We start from the raw sequence: 25,229 nt of genomic DNA, 5'->3' as shown, positions 1-25,229 counted from the left end.
GGGATTGCCGGGTCATGTGGTGGTTCTGTTTTTATTTTTGGAGGAACCCCCGTACTGTGTTCCTTAGTGACTGCGTCAGTTGGCATGCCCGTACCCGTGTTCTTGAACGCCGGCAGCCACACCACCGCAGTGTCTCCCTCCGGTCCCCTCCAGCTATCTTAGAGCGAACACGACGCGTTTGCTTTCATTCTGTCTCAGTAACACACGTTGTCGAACTTTGCAGGCACGGGGGTCATGCCTGGGGGGCCTTATTGACCGTTAAAAGTGGGAATGCTGCTAATTTGGATGCCGATGCTGTGCTCACTGAGCGGACCAGTTTTCTAGAGTGCAAATCAAATTACAGCCAGCTTTGAGCAAACATTACCTCATTTCATCCTCAGAAAAAATGCTGAGATGCGTATCATCCGCATTACAAATTGCCTTGGGACCAACTGCTCGGAGTAGAAACCTCTGATGTTGGAAACATGGATGCTGAGGGTATACGGTGGTAATTGTATGTAGCAATAAAATATAGTAATGCTGATCAAGTCTAAATAGCCTTCATTTTCTGATATTAATATGTTACTCAAGGTTTCTGCATTTCTCCGCTCATATAAAACCGTTAATGGTGAAGACTGTTAAAAGGCAGGGGGAGACGCCTGAGGAACAGGAGTTTTACAGACGACATTAGAAATAAATGGACAACCGGGGCAACACTGTGTTAAGGTTAGAGTAGCCGATGGCCATGGCCGGTTCTCTTCTCCCTAAGTCTATAAAGGAATGTTAAATTTTGCTATTGTTGGATACATAGTTCATGCGTTTCATGAGGGCCCATCCCAATTTATCTCGGTCCTAAGCCTATTTTAATATGGCTGAGAGAAATGACCTTCGATAGGTAAAAAGTGAGCTATCTGCACTATAGAGGCTTGTACTGAAACTAGTAATGCTGCGATCATTGTTTTGCCCAATTTACTCAATCTGCACAGGGAAGGCTTTCCCCATATTCCAGCCTCTTCCCCTGGCTGAGCGAGTAAGGAGTTAATAGCATCAGTATTAAGCAGGAAAGGCTGTTGGCTGTGTACATATAATGGGATGAATAATTTAGTATCTTTGGGAAATGCAAACTGCAGTAGAATTGAAGCAACTGTGTCAGAATTTAGATCAGTATTTCTTTTACGTGACGGTAAGAAATAAAAATCATTAGAAAGAAGGTGCTTAAAGATACCTAGTGCAAGGATGGTGCATAATACTTTAAACTGTGACAAGATTGGGAGTTTGGGGGTAAAAGTGTTTTTGTCTCATGCAGTAACAGTGGTTTACCTGCATTCTGATCGGATGACTTTTTGCCACAATGGTTGGTAATCGATCGTGGTTGTTTCTTTGTTGTCAGAGACGAGATAATGTCTCAGGTTTTCCTTGTAAGTGTTTCTATTTGCCTTCTCTCCCCCCTCCCTTAAATATGCATTAAAGGAACGGAAGGGTAAAACCTGAAGACTAGGCACGTTTGTTTAATAAAAGCTTTAAAAAGTCATTTACAGACACTGGTAAGACAGAATTCTTTAAAGTCTAAACTTAAAATAGAATTATTAAAAAATTTCTAAATTGTTTATCTCCTTTGGAATGCTCTAATTAGCTTGGTAGACATTGTATATGTATGTCTGTTTTTTTTATGTCATTACTGTAAATATGGTGCATGTAACTTTAATAATAGACTGGATGGTTGGAAATGCTTAGTGAAGGGGACGTTTATCAGTCTTTATGTATTTTGTTTGTGTTTAAAAATACCTGCTGAATATATTTTCAAAACAAGATTGATACTGTATTGGACTATATTTAATCTAATTTCTAAACGTGATTTAAAATCTTGAATTTTAAGATTTATTACCATTTTCATTGTGCATACTTTAAATATTAATTGGTTGGGTTCTGATTCTATGCAAACTTTAGTTAGCATAAATTCTGTTACTTGAAGCAGACGGTTTTAGAGGATATCTAAAATGCTGTTTTGTTTGCCTTTATGTGGTCCTTTCGAAGTCAGTACATTTCTAACCTGTTTTGCTTCCTGGTTAATACCAGTGGAAGAAGAAGATCCTGATTGCGGTGGAAAGGATTTCTTTAGGATTTGATAGAAAATTATTGATGTAAGGTTTTGATGTCACTGATGTAATACTAAAAACACCTGATTTTGGTTTTCTATCCCAGTTTTGAGTGTCACCTTGATTTGATAAAAGCCCTTTACCTTTTCATCAACTGTCACTTCTTCTCATTGAATTTTGTCTCGTAAAAAAGTTTACTTTGTTCATGCTAAAGGTAAATTTTAAGGAAGGTGGCCTAAATATTAAATGCCTGCTTGATGTGGCCACACACTTTAATAACTTGTCAAATATGTGTACATATATTGAGAAAAAAAGGAACAGTGATAAGTGGCTTGGTGAAACAAGGAATAGTTTTGCTATTTTTCCACTTGAAAACCAAGTGAGGGTATTCTTATTTTACATCGGTGACTATAAAACACGTTCAGTGCTCTAGGCTGTTGAAAATGGCTGTGGTCTTTTTCAACTAGTAGAAATGAGTATTTCTCTTAAGTGCTTCCCCTAAATTTTTTTTTTCAGCTGCAAATTCTCCTGTGTGAGCAATAAATGCTAAAAGGGGAGTAGATACCAAGAAATTAACTCTAATGGCCGTAGATCTTGACTTCCTGTACCTCAGCTTCATTTATTCTTAAACAATGTGACTGTCATGCAGAAATTGATTGCACTCTCTGATTGTATAACTCAGGAAATAATTAAGCTATACAAGCATCATTTGAACTGTGTGGCTAACGGGGTTTTTCCACAAACAAGATGACACCTAACAGTTTTTAAAGCTAATGTTAAAGAGGATACGTTTTTATTGAATTGCAGAGCTTCCAGAATGAGGATTTAGATAGGAAGTCTGTATAAATCCATTGTGAACTTTTCAAAGCACCTTTTAGTTTATGCGAAGTTTTTCAGACGGCCCCTTGTCCTTCGAAGCTTCTAACACCAAGGTGTCTGTTGCAGCCCAGAGCAAGGTTACTGCTACCCAGGACAGCACTAATTTGCGATGTATTTTCTGTGGTAAGCAACATTCTGTTTATGTTACTTTTTCCAGCTGTGGTGCATACCCCTTGCGCGTTTCCGTAACTCTCGTTCCCCGAGGCCGTGGTCTGGTGCTGTGGTTTGGTGCCGTGGTATTTGGGACAAGTAGTGAGCTGCTGTTCGGTGTCCTGATATTTGTCGTGGTCCCTGCAGGTGCTTGCTCAGCTCCCGAGTCGGCATCTCAGCGAGGATGTAGTTAGAAGCAGGATCTTCAAACTAACTCCCATTTTCACTTCTTTCAACATGAGAGAGAGGTGTTTTGTTCGTTTTTGGTTTTAACTATTCTGTGTGAGAGCAGTCTTTTTATTCAGAGTTTCAGGGGGGATTCCATCTCACTGATCTGGGGAAGGTGAACGCGCCTTCGTGGAAGGGATGCGTCACCTGAATTAACTCATTTGTGGGCGTGCCCGCCTCCAGGCAGGCACACTCCCTTGCTCGCTCTAGTAGGTGGATTTCTTTTTTTTATATATTTTATTTTATTATTTTTTAAAATTTATTGAGTTATTTTTCAAGTACAGTTTTCTTTTGTCAATTTCTCCCATCCCAACCCCCCCTCCGCCCCATCTCCCCACCTCCCTCCCAACCCCCCCCCCCCCACAGACCTCATCCCTGTGTCTTTCATACTTGTTCTTCAAAATCCCTCCTCGTTTTTCCCCTTAAATTCCCTTCCCTCTCCCCTCTGGTCGCTGCCCACTTGTTCTCTATTTTAGTGTCTTTGTTTTTATTCTATTTGCTTGTTTATTTTGTTATTTAGCTTCCTGTTAAAGGTGAGATCATATGGTATTTGTCCTTCAATGCCTGGCCTATTTCACTCAGCATAATGCTTTCCAGTTCCATCCATGTTGTTGCAAAGGGTAGTAGCTCCTTCTTTCTCTCTGCTGCGGATTTCTGATCGCCAGCCTCCTTTATTCATAGTCACGTGTCTGTGGCTGAGGAGTGAACTTAGGCCTCCTGGAGTGCTTCTTTTCACTCATATACACAAGTGTGCACATACATGTGTTGTTTGTGTGGGTCACTTAGATACCCCAAACTCCAGTTAACTAGAGACATGTGTATCCCTGTCCTCACACAAGGGACACACACACACACCCCTCCCCCCTTTCTGAATTCTTTTTATCCTCATTGGACCCTAAAACTTTGTTTTGAAAACCCATGTTCAAAAAGTAATTTTCAAATCTTAGTGCTCTAAAATTTTTTAAAAACTCACATATACCTTTTTTTTGGTTCCTGAGTACCTGGCCGGATTTTTTGAATAAGAGAGAACCTTGTGAACACTGCTAAAGTTTTATGTCAATGGTTCAGCTACGTATGCGTACTTTATCAATTTTTTAAACTGTTTTTGATGTAATTCTTCAGCATTACTGATACTGTTTCTTCATCTATGCAGAGAAGTGTTTTAAAATTTATGTCCTTGCTGGTTTAAGGCAAAAATGTGTTACAAATTTTCAAAAATGAACCTTCTAGTGTATTTCTTGCTCTGTTGAACGATTGCGCCAGGTGACCCAGCTAAGTAGTGAGCCTGTCCTTTGGCTGTTCCTACATCCCCCGTCCCCCCAGGGTCCCCAGTCAGCCATTGTGACGAAGTGGTTCACCAGTAACTTAATCCCGAATTTTCTACCTCCTTCGGAGGTTCTTCCGGGCCTTCTGAACTGGCCGCGAGTGACTTTTCCTGTGTGGGTCATTAGGGCTCTTGAGTTGTTTTTGGAAATGAACTTGTGCTGCACCTGCTACTGAGTGTGTTGAGTTCCACCTGCAGACTGATAGGCACAGGTTACCCAGTCGAGGAGAGAGGATTGATTTGGCCTTAACAGAAAGGAACTTTTTGTTGTTGTTGTTGTTGTTAAACATTTTATTTAATTTTAGAGAGAGGGGAAGGGAAGGAAAAAGAGTGGGAGAGAAACATCAATGTGTGTTCCCTACTGGGGACCTGGCCTGCAACCTAGGCATGTGCTCTGACTGGGAATTGACCCGGTGACCCTTTGCTTCACAGGCCCGTGCTCAATCCACTGAGCTACACCAGCCGGGGCAGAAAGGAACTTTTTAAGTTGTAAAATTAGGTGTTAAAAAGCAGATTTCCCCCCATTATTATCTTGAATTGTACAAACAATATCATCACCACATTGCTGAGTTTAAACTTGGTTGTATTGTGTATAATAACACCTATTTGTCTTTTGGTCCTGTGTTTTTGAATAGTCTGTGGCTAAGTGTGAAACTATTTGTGAAAATTAAAATGTTACAGTAAGTAAAATGTCCTTTAGCCAGAACTCAAGATTGGAGTCAAGACTGAATTGCCGCTCATTCCTTGTTTGGAGAGAGCTTCTGTTCCGACTCCGTCACCTCTAGGACGCCATTTCAGCGACACGGACACTTTTCCTTTATTGGAAACTGTAATTCACATCCTTTGCTCTATGGGTTCTAGCCAGGACAAATTAAGATCAACCATTGTCTTTGGCTGTGGTAATTAAACACAGAAAACTAACCCTCAAATAGCTATTGTTCTTTATGATAATATAGTAGGAACAAAGCAGGTTTACTTGCTTCTCTTTTTCCCCCAAAGAGAACTGTTGAGCACCACACGGTGCCCCTAAAATACCGTCATGTGTCCATGGGTCAGGAAAGGACCTTTTTTGTATTCTGTGGGGACACAGACACTTGTGTAGGAATATGGCCTCTGTGAATTGAGTAAGAGTCATAGTCCAGAAAATTCGGTGGCAGGTGACACCTTGCCTGATCCGAGTTGCTACTGGATGTGGTGCCTTTGGTACAACTTGCCCATTGTCCGACCCCCAGAATGCTTGCCAGGAAGAGAAAATGTAATTGTGTGCCTGAAGTTCATGATTCATGTAGACCTCTTTTATATAATGCTTGCAGGGTGCTTATGATGTCTGCGGAAAGACAAGTAGCCACTGTCACAAAGAACCATGTAGAGCAAATTTTAAGAGTTGATTTTGGATCAAATCCCCCTACCCACCCCCATCTTAAAAGGATCTTCAATGAAGTTTTTCTTTGCTTCTCAGCTTCATGAGTAAACTGCAGTAAATTATTTTTAAATCAAGTTTGCTGAGTAAACTTTTAACTAAAAAACAACCCAAAACAGTTTCTGTAAATTGCTAAGATACTTTCTCTCATTCAGACTCTTTGGTGAGTTATATTGACTTTTGTTAGTTTTCTTTTTAAAAGCCTGTTTAATAAAACCTACAGAATTGACGTGTTGATACCCTTTTTCTTGAATTTATATGTTTGAGTTAAAACTTATATGGGTGGGTTTTAGTTGGTGAGTTTATCTGTTAAAACTGCCCTGGAGACTCAGCGCCTGCCCTACAGGTGGCCGGGCGGCCGCGCTCTTATTGGAGACGGACGGATGCAGGTCACGTGGAGCCTCCCGGCATGCAGCCATTTAACTACCGGAGCAGCCTGGGGTTTTCATGCGAATATCTCAACGTTACTTTATAAAAAGCCTTGGGAGATGCCCTTTTAATATTTTTAGATAAATATGACTTTGGATAGATAAAATAGTTCCTCCAAATCGTTTACATTTTCTCAAATTTAACCTCCTACCTTTACTGTATGGACCCCTTCTGCCAAAAAAGACATCTTTTCCCTGTAAAGTGTTAACCATTCGTGTATGACAGTATTTTTACATTATTATATTACCTTTCTAAAGAAGGAAGGAATTCCTTTCTGTTCATTAGACAAGTTCTACACTTTCATTTATGCAGACATTGAAGTGTGCGTGTCATTCTCATTTTTAAAGTTTTTGATCTTTTTGTTGTTACCGATTACATGAGGTTAATATATTTTGTGGTTCTCAAAATAGCAGGCTCTTAGGAAATCTGATGAAATGTATCAGTGCATTTGTTACCTAATTTGTCATTAGAGGACAAATTAAATGATTAATGTAAAAAAATGTGTGAAGGAGATGAGGCAAAAGTTAGTAGGTAAGTTTAGATCGAATGACTTCTTTTTCTACACGTGGGGTAAACGAGTCCTTTATTAGATTTAAAGGAGCCTCATCCTTCTGGTTGTGAAGTCTCTTCCACTAGTATGTCATACTCTGCGCTGTTACTTTATAGATTGTAAGAGTTTGCTTTAGAAGCATTTATTTATCAACTGCTTTTTATACTAGTGGTCTACAAAACATTTAAAATATCTGCCGGGGCATTTCCTGGCACATTAGAACTCACAAATATGTCTGTTTGTCTCCAAGAGTGGAAGATAACTATTTCTTTATTCTCTTGTTTCCTGGATTAGATTTCAAGACTTCTGTTGTGACCCCAGACATTGTATATTAGGTCCAGTATTTATCTTGACCTATGACGCATTCAATTTTTATAGCCAGTGACATTGAAATGTCCCGTAATTCAGGGGCATTCTTTCTCAGATGCTAAACGTAGGTCTGCCTTGTACGTAATGTGTAGAAACAGATTAGTTTCTACACATTAGTTTCTCCTAACAGAACCATGTTGACTTGGATGCCGGTGGTTTTTTTTTTTAACCCCAGATGAAAAGTGAAGGTGACCTCTGTTGCCTTAGAAATTCAGATAAGTAGGTTAACTATGTATTAAGTTCAGCGGAAGTTTGTCTTCACCGGTGCCTGGCAGAGCCAGGCCATGGAATGAGAGTGGCAACTTCAATTAAGCAAATTTGATAAATGCATTAACATCCATCAGTCTAGTAATGAGGTTCTCATGCTCTCTCTCTCTCTCCTGTTTTTCATTTCCAGTGTTCTATTTAGGTGAGTGTTTGAATTCTGATTTTTCATTTCGGTTCCCCCTCTGCACTTCATGAATCAGTACCCCGCAAAGAATGTCTCATTGTCTTAGAAAATGTCGAGCTTAGGTGCCTTTCCAGGTGCTCACTAAACACTTGTTTTACTCAAGCTCTTCATGTATAAATGTTTGTTTTTCCTTTATCGTTGGTGTTTGCCATTTGTTTCAAGTAAAGCCTTTGGAGATGACGGCAGTATTATGTTGCAGTCTTTCATTTGCTCTGTGTTATGGAAAGCTTATATTTTATTTTGCTAAACAAAACGGAGACGCATCTGTAAATACGTGATAATTTTATGTTCTTCTCATGGTTTTATCTCTAGCCAGCTAAATATTGAGATAACGTTCATCTGTAATGTTTTCCTCCCTTTTTAGGGCCAACATTGACTAGACAAAATTCACAGCTACCTGCCCAAGTTCAAAATGGCCCATCACAAGAAGAATTGGAAATTCAAAGAAGGTAAACTTCCTGGTTACTGTTTATCCTTTTTCATTCCATTGTGGAAGGTCAAACTATGAACATCCTAATGTTGAAAGTACATGGTCTCCTTAGCCATTTGAAAGTCAGGACTCTTATTAAGTTGCGGAATCAGCATTAATAAATTAGCACATTCTTGTTACGCTGAACAGACGGTGTTAAAATTTTGTAGCTGCTTTTTTTGTCAAAAGCATGCTCATATATACTTAAATATTTTATATAGCATAAAATGTATGTACTTCAAGGAGTCTTATTTTTATTGTAGTTACAGAAAGTTGAAATAATGCTGGCCTTTTGTCTGAGGCATTGATCTTGAGACTTTACCATTGATCGGGTGTAGTAATGGAACACAAAATCACTCTCTTTATGACCACGCTGCTGGCTGAGTGAGATCAATAACATTATCTGCCATCATTTCAATGCAGTTCATCAATACATTTGAAATTATAATACAGACTCATTTCGGGGTAATTTTTCTGAATTAGCAGAATCTCTGAGTGATAAGCAACTTGGTAACAAAGTTGTTTTCTAAAATTCAGGTGTATTCGGTAACAAACATCGAGCTGTTGAAGCCAGTTTAAGCACATTCAGGCTTTTTGAGATGAGTTTGACCATCCCCCGATTCTGGGGCATTGGGAACTGTCGCGTGGGTGGGTTTTTCCACCTGAGAAGCACTCGTTTCGTGACAAGCCGGCCTTTCTTCCTGTGGCCTTTGACTTGGACCTTATATTTGAAACACTCCTCCTATTCTCTGTGCTGGTCAGGCATTGTGTTTCCCTGACAGTCAAAGGAACGTCTGCCCTGGTTCCGTGTCCACTGCTTTGGCATAATATTGCTTATCTCTCTCTTTTTTTTTTAAATTCTATTTAGTTATTTTTCAAGTACATTTTTTTTGTCTATTTCTCCCATCCCAGCCCCCAAATTGCTTATCTCTTGAGGAGGGTCCGCCAGGACCTCCCAAAATGCTTTTATTTGTTCACTCGTTTGTTTATTCCTTCCTGCCACAGTCTGTATATTCAGGTAGCTCACTCTTGAAATAGCCTCCCAATTTGGTGAAAATCGAACTCTTCTGAGTGATGCTGTCATGAACAGATTTTATAAATAAAATTAAGTTTCTCTAGAAACAAGGGAAGCTTAAAAGATAGAATAATTTCAGTTCCCTATTGAGAGTTTTAAACGTAGCAGAGTAATTCCAAGAGTTATAAGCTGTAATGATACTGTACAGACACACACGTGCACCAGGAAAGTAGTTAATAAAAAATGATCGCAGCATTATTGGGACTAACACATTTATAGAAAACTAAGAGAACCCAGGAAAAGCCCAAAATATAACACATAATTCTGGTAAGTATGGCGGGCAAGGAAGTCATCCAAGGCAGTTCCTGGAGGCCAGGACAATTCAGGATGGAGACACAGACCACGGAGGGCTTGCTGGCTGGTGGGCCGCAGAGGGAGACCTGCTGCACGCAGGGTTTGCAGCGTGTGACGTGCTAGTCGCAGTGGTAGTCAGGAGGCAGTGCTGAGCGGAGTCTTAGTGATCGTTACGGAAACCGCACGCCTCTTAGATATTTCGTCTCCAAAGTGCCAGCCCGAGCGGCGCTCACCTGGACCTGAGGCTTTTCTGTTTGTCTCTAAGGAGATACTTAAGGGATTGTTTGGTTTTTAAAGATTTTATTTATTTATTTTTAGAGAGAGGGGAAGGGAAGGAGAAAGAGAGGGAGAGGAACATCAGTGTGTGGTTGTCTCTCATGCAATCAATCCCCCTATTGGGGGCCTGGCTCGCAACCCAGGCATGTGCCCTGACTGGGAATTGAACCAGTGAGACGACCCTTTGGTTCACAGCCCGTGCTCAATCCACTGAGCGGCACCAGCCAGGGCAACACTTAGGGGCTTGAAAACTGGAGGTGCTGTTTATACTTGTTTAGTTGAAGGCCTTAACTTTGTCCTGTTGAAGAGTGAAATCCAAATTTCTGAAAAACTGGCATGGATTTTTACATTCTTTTCTGTCTGTAGTCATGCACGGCTCCTCTTCCTTTTAGGTAAACCTTCTGAACCCATTTCTTTGTCTTACGATATTAATTAATCATCTCTGTTCTTTCCCCACCGTTTGCGTTGTGTCCCCACAAAGCTGTCGGACACGCTGCTTCGCGTCTGGTTTAAAGTTTCTCCCTCCCTTGCTGTTCTTTTCTGTCACAGAAAAGACCCGGAATTTACTTATAAAAAATTTGTGTACTTATTCTTACATGTTTAAATTTCAGCCACCTTCAAAGTACTCTCCGTTTGATGGAATACACTTATCGAGATGTTTTTTTAACTGCTTGAAACAGTTTTGGAACTTGATGATTTTGTTGACACTTTTTCGAGCTTTTGCTGTTTTTTGTTTCACCTCTTCCACATCCACAAAATGTTTCCCTTTGAGGACTTTTTTTTTCATCTGGGGAAACAGACCAAAAAAAAAAAAAGTTGCTTGTAACAAGAGAGGGTGGGGCATGAAGGTCATGCCATTTTTGGTCAAAGACTGCTAAACACTCAGCTCAGGGTGTGGGCAGGTGCGCTCGTAAATCGCCCATCATGAAATGGGCAAATGAGCATTGAAAGAGTCTTCAAAAAAAACATTCACTGACGGAACACAGCCTCTCACTACGACACCAGCTGGTCCACTGATACAGATGAGCTCCTAGAACACTCACCTAGTGGGGGAGCCTGTACTACAAGGGGCTGCCCCTCTTGAAAATAATTCTCATTTTTGGGGGGTGGTCTCCCCTTATATGTACAATCTTTTATGAGTTTAACTTTATTTTTGATGAAAGTAAAATCGAGTTGATAAAACATTTCCCCTAGCTGTTAAATCTTACTAGTCCAACGCCTTTACATCAGTAACATGATGATAGTGTAGTGTAGTTTTCTGTTCGTAAGTGTGTCCTTTCTAATACTGGTTTTTGATGCCTACTCATTAATATTTGTCTTCCTTGGCTGACTGTGATGCAGAACATATTCTGAGAACCATGAGTCAGTCCTCTGTTAGTCTCAACATAGGACTGAATTTAGTTAATATCTATAAATAGCTTGTGCATCACCCCTGCTACCTGGGAGTTATAAAAGGGGAGTAGCAGCCTCAATGTAGAACAGGGGCCAGAGCCATGAAGGTGTTCCGGCCTCAGATCAGCCTGCAGAGGCAGGATGGGCCCAGGGTCGACCGCCTTCTCCTGTGAGTACTGTCCCTGGTCTCAGGAGCCCTCTGAGGGTGAAACTTGATTGTACTGTTTAGTTCTGTCCATTGTCATGTGTTTGCTAATCGAGATGTGAAGTGGCCACAGGACGTGGTCAGAACATATTTATTCCGTTGCATTTTCTGACAAGTGTCTGTAATATCAGAGTGTCACTGAATGTCACCAGCCTTTCCAGAACATCCTTCCTCGTCTGCCTTCCCACTTCATTACGTCAGAATTCAAATCACTCTTTATTTCCCTAACACTGTGTATTATAGGTAAGGCTGAATGAAACCCAGTTTTAATTTTTTAATGTATTTTATTTATTTGTGTTTTATTTATTTTTAGAGAAGAGGGGAAGGGAAGGAAAAAGAGGGAGAGAAACATCAGTGTGTGGCTGTCTCTTGCACATCCCTTACGGGGGAACCTGGCCTGCAAACCAGGCATGTGCCCTGACCCAGAATCAAACCGGCAACCCTTTGGTTCACAGGCCGGCACTCCATCCACTGAGCCACACCAGCCAGGGCCACAGTTTTAAATTTTGTTATTTATATTTTGCTTGCTTTAACATATCAACCTAAACTTGACTTCGAGTCAACTTAAAGTAAATATGTGTTTGAATATATACAAAAGCTGTTAATCTCATGGACGAGCGCTTTGTGTATCTCTGTGTTTGGGGACCCCTCTTGTGGGAGCAGAAACAGATATTTGGTGTGTGCGGGGAACTGTTTCTGATACTGTTTAGAAAATGTTCTTCTCTATCATTTTGGTCACCAGCACTGTAATGGTTTCTGAGAAAATACACATATTTCAAATTATTTTAAAATGAATATCCTCACTTCAGTGAAAAGGCACGCTGCCAGAATTTTTCCATAGTTCAGAGTTAGGGCTTCTGTGTTCCAAAAAGTCTTCAGGTGACTGTCCAAGGTGGAGGAGCAAAAGCAGGCTTGCGGTTTTACCATTTTCCATATGAACAGCTGTGTTGGAGACAGAACTCTAGGAAGGGGGCTCACATGTGCTTCCAGTCTGTGAGTTGGCAGTGACATTTCTAAGAAAAAGCAGAGTTTGTATGTTTGTAAACTGTCATAAAAATTTAGAGGACACGAAAAGTCAGATTTACATACCACCCAGCTCAGCGGGGATGGATACTAAAGATATGTAAGCTTGAATTTTTTTGTTTGGCACACTGCTTTGGGAAATATAGTTCGATGTGCAACTTTTTTAGTGAGCAGGCTAAAATGAGCTGGGATTCATAACACTTTTCTTTCTTACCCTCAAATCAAGAAAATAAAAAGCAGGATCTCCTGCAGCTGTCTGAGCTACAGGCTTCAATCGTCTGTCAGTGAACTTGGGAAATCTATGGCATTGTGTTTTTTCCCTACATCAGCAAATACTCTGTCTTACAGACCGAAAATCCTACAATATTATGACATACGGAACAATTTTCCCAAGTCAGCACACCCTTCATTGTAAATGCCATCATTCATAAGTCTTTCAGATTCATTTCACTCATACCCAGCCTTCTCCTACCTCTGACTTCAACTTCGTATTTTGTGTTGAAAGCGTTGTGTTGCCTAGAGAAGCAGCCATTAACTTGGGGGTGAAAAAAAAAGACCAAAAACTTGAGTAAGAAATGAGATGTAGTCTTAGAATACTATGTGGTCCAGCTGTGAATAGTATTTACATTATCCCAGGAATAACAAACTCAGAATGTTGAGTTAATCGGCAGAAATCAGTATTCTCCTGTGACTACTGGGAAAATCGTGTGTGTGTGGTGAGGGACTTGGGAAAGCCATGGTCTCATTAGAAAGTCAGTATGTGATACCTAAAGTCAAAACATGAGAAACATCCAGAGAGTTGACAATAATTGTCTTCGATGCGTTGGAAATGGGTGGGAGGGTTGGAGGGATGAACTGCTGGTTTTGTTACAAGTTCTAAAAACTATGTGCTTACATCATTTTAATAAAATGAGAATGTGAGAGGTGGCACGGGGATGCAAAACGACCTGGTAACTTGGATCTTTTCATCACTGATTTCTTAGTGCAGCTACTAATTTAAAGGGAAGCACTCTCCCTGAGTTTCTGTATTCAGACATTATTCTTATTAGAAAAATATGGGTGTATCGTGTGCCTTTTGGATTCAATAGATTGCTCAGAGTATTACATTTAAAATGCCCTTTAAAAAAAAACACGTTTTGAACTTAATATAAGACCTAGCTGAGTTTATTCACTAGGTACAAGTTTTTAAAAATATAATAGTTGACTTTCTCTGTCTAGTTTATTTTTAAAAAACATTCCTCTCAATGCACCTAATTTCTTGCCCTCCTCCCTGTGGTGACATTGTCATCCCTCAGATACTTGGTAGCCAGCGGTGCATCCAATAGCATAATGGAGTCGGTACTGTGTCTTAAAAATCCGATTTGGTTACTTGGTAGCCAGTGGTGTGAACCACTACCACTCAGAGTTAAGCACTGCCATAGGTTTCTTCTGGTTCTCTCCCGCAGTTACTGTTAAGTGTGCTGATCTGTCCAGAGAGAGGCTTTGTGTTTTTGTGAGAGAAGTGGGATTAATTCACTCATCGATCGGGTGGGCTTTTTCTTTGTTTTATAGTCAGTTTAGGAAACATGAAGGGGGGGAGATTACCGGAAGGGGTTACTGGTTTATTGGTGCTGCTGGGAGGGGCAAAGGATAGCGTACACCTTCCGTCATTTGGCTGCACCAGTGAGCCGCACTTGGCCAGTTTATTAGCCAGGCCAGAGAAAGGCCAGGCCAGTGTCAAATTTCTAAATCATTATTATTATGGCTCACATCTATCAAGTGGTCTTATGTTCCAGGTTCTTTGTATAGGGGTTTTAAGGCATTACCTCACTTAATCTTCCTCATAATGCTATGAAATAAATACATTATGTGTAGGATGAGGATAACTTTTTATCTTTTATTTTTTGAAGAGTTAGCTTTTAGCATCAAGAATAGCGTTTAGGTCCAGACAAGGATTGGGGACATTTTATTGTTCTTTTACATACGTGTATGGAAAGTAATAAACGAACTGTGTTTTAGATCCACATACATTGGGCCCCTGCAGGTTTTTAATATACGGAGAGTTAGTAGTAAGGAGGGATGGGTTGCTCCTTCCTAGATATTAAAGTACATGTATGTCAGACATCAAAGCATCAAGGTACCGGTGCTGTACCAGACAGACAGACAGACAGACCATGAACCAAAACGTTCTGGAGCCTCAGAAGCGGCTGCCACATGCATGTAAAAGCATCATCTTACATCGGGGCTGTCCGCTGTTCAGTGGTGTGTGAGGCAGAGCGCTACTGCACATCTGGAGCCCCAGGTGAGGTTCAGGTGGGCTGGGGGTTTCACCGTGAAAAATGAAAGTATGAAAAGAAAGTGCCGGTCCTAAGACACCCCAGGCAGATCACAGCAAGGAGCACTACTGCCAGATTTCTACAGGAAGATCAAAAGCTGTAATGCAAATCAAAACACATCTTTTCCCTTAGCGATCGTGTCGGTTGTGATCCTTAAGATGCCCTTAAAAAAGGGCTCCAGTGGGGGGGATGGAGGCCACAGGCCTACTGCAGTCAGCCGGAGGGACGGGGCTGGGCTGACGGGCCCTGCTCTCGGTGCCTCCTTAAACCGGGGACAGGCAAACAGGAGAACACTGTGCAGTGGTGAAAAATAAAGATGCAGGACTGTGCTTAGTGCCTTGGAACGCCCTTGGCAGTATATTAAATGGAAGAGAAGAAAACAGATTTGAAAACAGAATGGTAGGTAAATATTATTCTATTTTATTTATTTTTAAAAGTTTATATGTGTACTTTTACAGAAGGAAATGTCTGCAAGAATGAATGCCAAAATGTTAACGATAGTTCCCTCTGGATCTGAGACTTAAGATGCCTTAAACTGTATTTCTTTTCTTCTTACTTAACTCTGGGTTCATTTGTTTTTGTTTTCTTTTTCTTTCTTTTTTTTTTTCACTAAGGAAACTTTGTTTAAGCTATTCCTGTGATCAGCTATTATATTTTCTAAAATGAAAATGCATTACTTGTACAATGAAGCTTTGGTGTCATGTTTTAGGAAGGAAATTAAAATTTAGAATTTTTTTTATTGAGTGATTAAAGTAATGCCTTGGTCATTAAAGTGACATGTTCAATTATTTGCAAAACCCATTTATCTGCAATGTTCTTTTTCTTGGAAAGTACAGAATAAAATGAGACATGCCCTGACTGGTGTGGCTCAGTTGGACACTTTCCTGAAAAGCAAAAGGTCACCGGTTTGATTCCCAGTCAGGGCACAGAGCCTGCTTTGTGGGTCCCGGCCCCAGTTGGGGGTGCATGTGAGAGGCAGCCAATTGGATGTTTCTCTTCCTCTTTTCCTCCCTTCCCCCTCTCTAAAATAATAAATAAAATCTTTGTTGAAAAGCTAACTTTTTTTTAAGAGAGACATTAGTGTAATGTGCTGAAGCAGTCAGCCAAAACTGACCTAAAAGAAATTATTTTTGTTTATGTGAAACTGGTACGTCATCTCTGTTCAAAGTGGCCCTTCACGTGGGGAGAGATATCGATTGCGTGCTCTCTCCATGGCTTTGTACCTGAATCAGAAATGGGGTTCACAGGTTCTTTGTGAAACAGGGTTTTCGTGGTGAGTAGCCAGAGATGCATATTTTAAAACATTTTTGTACAATTTCAGGCAACTTCAGGAACAGCAGCGGCAGAAGGAGCTGGAGCGGGAAAGGCTGGAGAGAGAAAGGATGGAGAGGGAGAGGCTGGAGCGGGAGAGGCTGGAGCGGGAGCGCCTGGAACAGGAGCAGCTGGAGAGAGAGAGGCAGGAGCGGGAGCGGCAAGAGCGCCTGGAGCGCGAGCGGGAGCGGCTGGAGCGCGAGCGCCAGGACCAGCTCGAGAGGGAGCAGCTGGAGTGGGAGCAGGAGCGGAGAATGGCCGCCGCCGGTAAGGAGTGTGCACGGTACCTGGGGTCTCCGTGTCTGCGCTTGGAGGACGGATGGTATTTGGTGGAGTCGTGTATTACAGTGTTTCACACCTGAGATGCCGGGGATTAAACAGTTCGATTGGAAATTATGAAAAAGTTCATAAAGTAGCAATTGCTGCTTTCGCATTTTCTTTTTATTTCTCTCTGTATTGCTTTTATTGCTTAGAGACTTAAAGAAAGCCCTTGGAAATTTTTATTCTGGCATTCTAACTGTTCTAACTCCCTATAAATTGGCTGTAAGGTGTAAGTGTTTTTATGAAATTTTTTATATTGGAAGAACTTGGGCTGTATTTCCCTTTAGAGGTTTGCTCAAATTGTCTTGACTACTGCGTTATTATAACATCACTCATCAAGACATTTACCTAATTGTTTCCTAAGTTTTTGAGTGAGGAATTAAAAACAGTCAGTGAAAAATATCTTCTCCAAAACCAACGTTATTTCAACATATTTTTTAGTATTGTGAAAATTATTAAACAATGGAATGTATGGAAAGACTCATGGGTTAAGTATGACGGAAAGTTTGAGGCCTTTTGGCATTGATTGAAATGAACATTTATTCTGGGGTTTAACAATTAGTTCTTATTCTGTATGGCCTATATGAAAAGTCTCAGTGTGGGCTGGTTAAGTATTGGTTGACTGGTTTGTTGTTCGACTTAATTTTTTGCCTTTACCTCCGTAGTTATTTTGGGGGGTTACAACCAACAAAGCAAAACTTTTCCACAAATAAGCATTGAATAGGAGGTTCCTCTGCTTTTATTATAAAGGCTTGCCAGTTTGGCTGCTTGTTTTTTTTTTAAAAAGTGGAACTTCATTCTTCTGTTTATAGCCTTTATTGGTATAATCTTAATGTACTTTTGATGGACTAAAAAAGGGAAATTAAAGCTACAGGTACTGTGTTTTTCTTGTAAAGGATAAGCTAATCAGCTTAAATGATCAGTCTATGCGATAGAAAGCTTCGTCCTGTTCTGGATCTCAGCAGGGTGTTTATGAGTGGGAATATGCCCGGGTGGAGTCAGTTGCTTGCACACATGCCCAGGTCTCTGTACTAACGGTAGTCTACTTTTATACATTTTTGTCTGAATGCTGGTTTTGTGGCTTTACTAGCTCCCTTTTTCTCTCTCCTTTTTTATCCTGTCTTTCGCCGCTGCTTTCCACCTCTGTCCAGCGCCACCTTCCGACAGCTCCCCGTATAGCTCTCCACCTCCCGAGTATGCCGGTGGCCAGCCTCCTCCGGCACCTCCTCCATCACACGCTAAAGTCATCTCCGCTGCTGTGCCAGAGGCTACTCCTGATTATGCCGTAGTGACCGCTTTGCCACCTCCTTCCACACCCCCTACACCACCACTGCGGCACTCGGCGACGCGTTTCGCAGCCTCCCTAGGGTCAGCCTTCCACCCTGTCCTTCCCCATTACGCTGCAGCTCCTCGTCCTCCGAACAAAACCTCTCGGCCTTCTTCTCCTGTGAACACACCCTCTTCCCAGCCTCCAGCTGCGAAGCCCTGTGCCTGGTCTACTTCCAGTTTCTCGCCCCTCCCTCCCTCCCCCCCAGTAATGATTAGCAGCCCCCCAGGCAGAGCTGCTGGGCCCAGGCCTGTCCTCCCTGTCTGTGTTTCTTCTCCTGTGCCCCAAATGCCTCCGTCACCGACGGCACCCGACGGGCTGCTTGACTCTGTCCTACACCCAGTGTCTCCGCCGCCTACCTCAGGGCCAGCGCCGCCACCGCCGCCGCCGCCACCGCCTCCCCTCACACCACTGTCACACTGTGGACCTCAAGCTTCTCCTCCTCCGAGCACCCCTGTTGCCTCAACTCCCTCATCCAAGCCTAGTGTTCTCCCTTCTCCCTCTGCAGCTGCCCCTGCCTCTGTGGAGACTCCTCTAAACTCTCTGCTGGGAGACTCCTCTGCTTCTGAGCCAGGCTTGCAGGCAGCCTCTCAGCCGGCCGAGACTGCAGCCCCACCGGGTAAGGCTTCCCTCGTTGCTGCTCACGGCCAGTCACTGGGAAATGTCCCGAGTCGGCGTCCGGAATCGCCTAGAAGAGCGGGGCGGGGGTTTTGACCGTCGGACATCCTGGCGCCACAGTACCGTATTTTTTCTAATTTACAGAATTGGCATGCTTTTCTTTTTCTGCTGTCTCCATCGTATTTGGAGGATCCATAGGAGGACTTTTCATATTGAACTGGACTTTGGTATCTTCAGCAGGATCACAACTGGGGGTGTTTTCCAGTATTGAAAGGCTTCCTTAATACATTTCTCTTAAATTTCACTGAAAAAAAATAGCAATGATGTGCTTGAACCACACAGCACATACATGTTCTGACTTGTCTCCGTTGCATTTCTGTAGACCTCAGAGGTTTATTTAGTGCCCAGCTGTGGTCGTTACATATATACCACCCCAGGGTTTCCTCTGCAGCAGTTCCAGTCTTGACCCTGTTTCACTTCGGCCTTTTCTTTCCTGTGTTGAGTTCCCATATTGGACTTCCAGGGCCGTTGCTCTCCCAAGGACAGAGTGTAGCCTCCCTTCACAGCAGGGTTTGAAGAGGGTGGCAGGCTGGGTATCTGTCCCAAAGGGTTCCAGGGTCCAGAGTTACAGGCCGTCGTGGGCTAAAGAGAGAGAGAGTTGAGAGAGAATAGCATCGTCTACAGTTACTCCTTCCCCCGTCCCACTCCCTTGCCCGAACCTTGCTGTCATGGTAACATACTTCTAAGTATGGATTATTTGTGAGTAGGGAAGGACCTGGCTCTGTAAGTAAATACGAAGATGCTTAGCAACCCTCCCCACCCCCCTTTAAAATAGGATTTAGCAGGAATTACAGGAAAGAATAGGACAACAAGTTGGTGCCTACCGAGAAACAGAGTTAGAGTCTGGATTTAAATACACCTCTTCTTAAAAATCTTAGATCTCCAGATAAGGCTTGTTCTTGCTATGTGTGTGTTTTTCTTGCTGACTCCTCTGATTTGTATACACACGGAGTCAGCGTTCTAGTTTAGTATCACTGTGGCCCCAGTGTGGACCAGAGGCACAATTATTAGCCGGGTCAGTCCGACGGCCACTCCTGGAAGACTGATGCCCCGACACGGTACTGGAAGCGATTTTTGCTTTTAGCTAGTGGAACTGCTCAAAGGCAGCAGTGTGCAGATGGCATTTTATTTGTCCCCAAACACCCCGTTTAAACCTAAAGGAAGGGGGGAGTACCTACAAGTTGGGTTTTCTGATAATAAGTGATCCTTCGCTCTCTTTGCGATTTTGGAAGAGTTGGGCATTTTTCCCTTGCTCTGTCTTCTAGCCTGAAAACACCTCTGTGCCACAATTTCTACGTCATTAAATGATTTCTGGTAATTATTTTGAGGTTTTTAATTGTATAGATTCTTTAACTTCAGTAATTTTTAATTCTCGCTGCACATTGGAATTGGATCTGTAATGATTTAAGATGTTGATGTCTGGGACCCAGCATCCCTGATGCTTTTGGTCCAGCCCCTTTGGTCGTCTGTAAACAAATACATATGTATATGTTTTCGCTACTGAAGAATTTGTGTCAACCTTTAGGGTTTACACAGATTATGTGGGGTTATTTCAAATAGTGCCAACTGCCATCATATACAGTGGTTTGTTTTTTCAGGGATACTGACTTCCAAATTTTATAAGCATTTATTTTGTGTATTTACTAAATCCCTGTGAACAAAAAAGAAATTCTGATTAAATTAGGTGATCTGTTGCGTAGTTCTATTTAGTAAGACTCTAACAGTCAAGTGAGTAGTTGTACACTTTGTTTTTACATTTTAGTCTTTTTCATACTGACTAGACTCTCAACATTATGACGATAAGCTCGTTAATGTGCAGTAAATGTTTGAGTTGTCCGTTAAATGTAGCGTGGCAGTCTACTTACAGCGCCACTTAAGGCGTTGATTGTCCTTCAGCTCTGTCGCTGACCGTCTCATTTCACATTTCTTTCTCTCAGGCATGGTCTTGGGACCACCCGCACCTCCGCCCCCCCCTCCACTCCCACCTGGTCCTGCCCAGGCTTCAGGGGCGCTTCCTCCTCCCCCAGGACCACCTCCTCCTCCTCCACTTCCATCCTCAGGGCCTCCCCCGCCCCCTCCCCCACCCCCTCTCCCCAACCAGGTCCCCCCTCCTCCCCCGCCTCCCGCTCCTCCCCTCCCGGCTTCTGGATTTTTTGCGGGACCTATGTCAGAAGATAATCGCCCCTTGACCGGACTGGCGGCTGCAATTGCTGGAGCGAAACTTAGGAAAGTGTCACGGGTAAATGCACTTCCACATTACTGTGTTTTTGTGCACGTCTTGTTCTTGCTTAATACCTGAAATACTGAATTTACCGTGCTCTGATTTTATGAATCCTGTGTTAATAATGTCATTGGAATTTTTTTAAAAAATTAAAAAGATTTTTTAAAAAGGAAAGATTTTAAATTTAGGGGAAATGTTGCTAGGATAATATAATTTCTGTAAGGCCAACTGCTAGACTCACCAGTTAGCATTTTGCTATATTTCCTTTACTCTTTTCCCCGTGTGTGTTTCCTGCTGTGTAAACACACACACACACACACACACACACACACACTTTCCTTTTTGTCTTGACTGAGAGTAAGTCATAGAGAGCAGGTCCCGGTTCCTCCCAATACTTGGTTGTGTGTTTTGTAAGACCAGGGACGCTCACCTGCGTGACCACGGAGGAACCATCAAAGTCAGGACGTTCCCGATAGAATACCATCATCTATAAGTCTGTTCAGATTTCATCTGTTGTCCAGTCGTGTCTTTCATGGCAATTTTTTTTCCTAGTCCAAGGTCACTCATTATATTAGTTGTAGTGTCTCTTTAGTGTGCTTTAATCTGTAATAGTTCCTCAGTTTTTCATGACACACGTTTCTGAAGAATGCAGAATCATTATTTTGTAGCTCATCCTTCAGTTTGGTTTATCTGACGTCTCCTCAAGATCAGATTCAGGTTGTGCATTTTGAGGGGGTGGGTTATGCATTTTTCACCCCTAAAGTCACGTGTCCTATTCAGTGTATCACACGCAGGGTTGTGCGGGACATTTTCCCCGTGACGGGCGATGTTGGCTTTGAGAAAATTCGTGTCACTATATAATAAGGCCAATGCTCTTCACCCCACTAGTTCTTACGAAGTTTTAGAATAGAGGTTTTATTGAGGTTAATGCTGATATATTCTGTTTTGAATATAATATAGTCATAAACACAAAAGTGCTTGACGTAGGAGTTTATTGTATGTGTATGTTTCCTTAAGGTGGAGGATGGCTCTTTCCCCAGTGGGGGCAGTGCCGCTGGCTCGAACGCGGCCTCGTCCAAAGCAGACGCGGGCCGTGGAAATGGGCCCCTTTCCCTGGGGGGCAGCGGTTTAATGGAGGAAATGAGTGCCCTTCTGGCCCGGAGGTGAGTGAGAGAGCTTGTGCATGTGTTCAGAGTTCAGGGTCTCTCCTTAATTTTCTCCCAAAATACAATTTAACTAGATGCCGTTCTTCCTTCTTGGAATAGCTGTTATACTGCACTAGATGATTTTTTTTTTTTTAAGAGGATTTGCCTTCTTTTTAGGAGAAGAATTGCTGAAAAGGGATCAACAGTAGAATCGGAGCAAAGAGAGGACAAAAATGTGAGTTAATGAAGATGGTCCGCACACCTGGGAGTGGGGGGCCCAGCACATGGCGCCCCTTCAGGAAACCACGTCACAGACTGGTTTGGACCCAATAAGAACCTACCGTTGCTTATTTCTGTACTCTCAGATATTACAAACAGCTGGTTATGAGTGTATGACTCATGATTTTAATGACATTCCTGGTAAAGCGTGGGGTTGTGGGGAAGGCCCTGCGTTCAGGCCTGAGAGTTCAGTTCTTTACCCAAGTCCAACGTTAAATGAGTGAGCAGCCTTTTACTAGGTTTTTTTCTTTTGGTTTTGGTTTTGGTTTTTTCCCCTTAGGGTCTCCATCTCCTTGCATTTAACATGAAGGACTAAGACTAAATCAGCAGCACTCAAATGTTTCCCCCAGGAGCCTGTGGTTATTAGCTGTTGCCTCCTCCCCAGTTCGGCTCAGCTTCATCGGCTGTGTAGCCTGGTGTGTAACAGATAGTAGAATTGTGTTTCCTGCTCCACGGGGCCCTCGGTGGCACCATTCCCCAGGTCCATCCCTTACATCTGGCCTGATGGCAGTGGCCAGGCAGTTCTCCGAGAGAATGAAGATCCCAGGGAGCTGCGGGGATCGGGAGGGGGCAGGCGAGAGAAGGGAGGCGCCGTAAGACTGAAGAACGAACAAGCGGGGAAATGGCAGAGAGAATAATGGACATGGAAGTGTACACTGACTATGTACAGCAGGTTTGTGATGTTATTAACATTTATTTCTGTGTATTTAGGAAGATTCAGAGCCCATAACTTCTAAGGCCTCTTCAACAAGTACGCCTGGTAAGTTCAGGAGATATATTTTGAGTTTATAAGCTTACTCTGTGTGGTGATGCTCCCCATTTCCCCATGTTTGGACCAAGCGACTGCTTGGTTACTAAAAATGCTAAAAGTTTTTGTTCACACTTGAAAGCACTGACTTTTTTTTCCCCTGCCTTTTTGTTATCCAAGAGGCAGCTGTAAATTTCTTTTTGATACTGGGAGACCCATTAAAAGCCCAAGTTTTTCTCTGATGAATCTTTCTTTGAAAACCGTCATTTTTACACATCTCCTGTGTATATCATTGATAGTGATTTGAGGTTATTCACTAAAACACAGACAATGTGCCATCAGATGAAAGGGACGTATTTTTAATAATTGATTCTTGAAGGTGAAGATTGAGCATGTTAGCTGGCATTGTCTCTTTCAAAATATTCTCACGTTGTGAAGGTTGTCATTTTACCCACCCGTACAGCTAACAGTGCTCATCCAGGGAATAAAGCTCCTAATTGGTAAGGGGAACATTCTTGGATTTAGTGGAATTGAGAACTCACGCATAGGCTGTGTTGCTTAGAACATTAACGAAATGTGTGTCCCTGGGGGTGACCAACGAGCACCGTCCCCACGATGGACCGTGGCGCTGCTACACAGACTCAGGCCATTGCTCCCCGTTTGACTGAAAGATTGGGGGGCGTGGACTGTCCCCGGCCTTATTTGATTAGGGGTGAAGCGGCATGCATGCATTAGATGATTCTGGTGAATTCCTGTCTAGAATGGATCCATAGAAAACCATCATAGAGAAATTCCTATATTAATTCCTACCTACCTATTTTGATTTAGGGACTCAGTGCCTCCGAGTTCCACTTTTTAGAAAACATACTTTCCTTTTTGTAGTTACGGTTATGCCCTATTTGTAAAAGGAGAAATCACTCTGGTTGTCGCAGTGACCGATCAGTAGTCTGACTGCCGTGTAACAGTGGACGTTGTGACTTTGTGAGTGGTTCCCCCTCAGCTCTGCTGTGTCTCCTCTGGACGGGACTCGAGTCAGTTTGCATTATCTTCACTAACAAACTGTCTGGCTTGTGACCCATTTATTTTACTTTGTCTTTCTTTCATAAGCCAAAATTAATTACAGATGCCGTTATTAATACCCTAGGCATTTAAAAACTCAACTATGACTTAGGGTCACAGACCTTTTAAAATTTGAAAACAGTAGAAATCCTCTCCCCAAGAAAGGAAAAATCATATTTTTATACAGATCTGCTCATCATTTCAAAGTTTGTGTGAGTTCCCGGAAGGTTATGCAGAGACCCCTGGTTAAGGGCTCCTTTGTATGTATCCCCTTATTGAAAATGCAGAACACTGAAGCACAGGTGTTCCCTTTGTTCTGTGTGTGTTTTTGCGTGTGTGCCTTAGGTGGTAAATTGAGGATTCATCCGCAGGGCTGGGGCTTCTCTTTTCACTTCTTTCATTTAGGGTTGGTTGGGTGTTTTTAATTTGCATGGCGCCAGACACATGACAAGCCAAAAAAGGCCTGGGTACCAGCTGGGAGGATGACACACACACACACACACAGACACGAAAAGTTCATCTTTTACACCCACGTGTTAAATATTAAGTAATGTGTCAGAGGACAGACATCGTATTGTCTGGGGTCACCGGGGTGTCTCTAGAGAGGAACGTCATCCTGCTGTGTGTTGAGGGAAATTGGTCTGGCCGGACGCAGAGGCAGAGGCATGGGTGACGCTGCCCAGGTAGGGAGCTGGAGACGAACAAGAGGAGGCTCGTCTGCCTGGAAGGGAGAGTTTTTGTGCACGGGGGGCGGTGGGGGGGGGTGGAGTTTGGAAGAGTGAGTGAGAACCAGACTGTGGAAAGCTTTTCACGAAATGGTCGGGAGTTTGGTTCTGGCCAAGCACCTCAGTTGGTTGGAGCGTTGTCCCAACGTGCCAGGGGTTGCAGGTTCGATCTCCGGTTTGGGCGTGTGCAGGAGTCAGCCAGGGAGTGCAGCAGGAAGAGGAACAACCAAAAATCTCTCTCTCTCTTTCTCCCCCGCACCCCATCTCTCTAAAATTATTTACAAAAAAGAAAAGATCGACACTGTAGACTTTCTCTTGCAAGCAGTGGGTTGATGGTTTAGGAACAGTAAAAATGGCCGTGGTGGGAACCTGGGAGGGCTGAGGTGGGGAAACCGGCTCAAGACGATCCGTGCAGTGCCAGACCCTGCCGGAGGTGACCCAGCCTGTGTCCTCCTGTTTAACAGTCTAAGCGGGTCCCAGGGGAGCTTGTC

General features: G+C 42.7%; 1 protein-coding gene across 11 annotated transcripts in view; it reads left to right on the top strand.

The window, feature by feature from the left end:
* The window catches only part of ENAH (ENAH actin regulator), a 217,028-nt gene that overhangs the window by 178,634 nt on the left and 13,165 nt on the right, over positions 1–25,229 (top strand). For 7 of the 11 annotated variants that reach the window (XM_053659591.1, XM_053659586.1, XM_053659587.1 and 4 more), the window contains 7 exons: positions 8,240–8,324; positions 16,246–16,502; positions 17,708–18,502; positions 20,499–20,800; positions 21,800–21,945; positions 22,105–22,162; positions 22,918–22,966. In XM_053659591.1, coding sequence (XP_053515566.1) covers positions 8,240–8,324; positions 16,246–16,502; positions 17,708–18,502; positions 20,499–20,800; positions 21,800–21,945; positions 22,105–22,162; positions 22,918–22,966 — 1,692 coding nt within the window. The remainder of the gene's footprint in view (positions 1–8,239; positions 8,325–16,245; positions 16,503–17,707; positions 18,503–20,498; positions 20,801–21,799; positions 21,946–22,104; positions 22,163–22,917; positions 22,967–25,229) is intronic. The other 4 variants (XM_053659593.1, XM_053659594.1, XM_053659595.1 and 1 more) reach the window with 2 other exon arrangements.

The sequence above is a fragment of the Artibeus jamaicensis genome, unplaced genomic scaffold, assembly GCF_021234435.1.
Source record: "Artibeus jamaicensis isolate MK-2021 breed Jamaican fruit bat unplaced genomic scaffold, CSHL_Jam_final scaffold_754, whole genome shotgun sequence".
In the NCBI taxonomy this organism is placed as follows: Eukaryota; Metazoa; Chordata; class Mammalia; order Chiroptera; family Phyllostomidae; genus Artibeus; species Artibeus jamaicensis.
The sequence above is the reverse complement of the archived record's forward strand: the minus strand, read 5'-3'. Positions and strand labels throughout refer to the sequence as shown.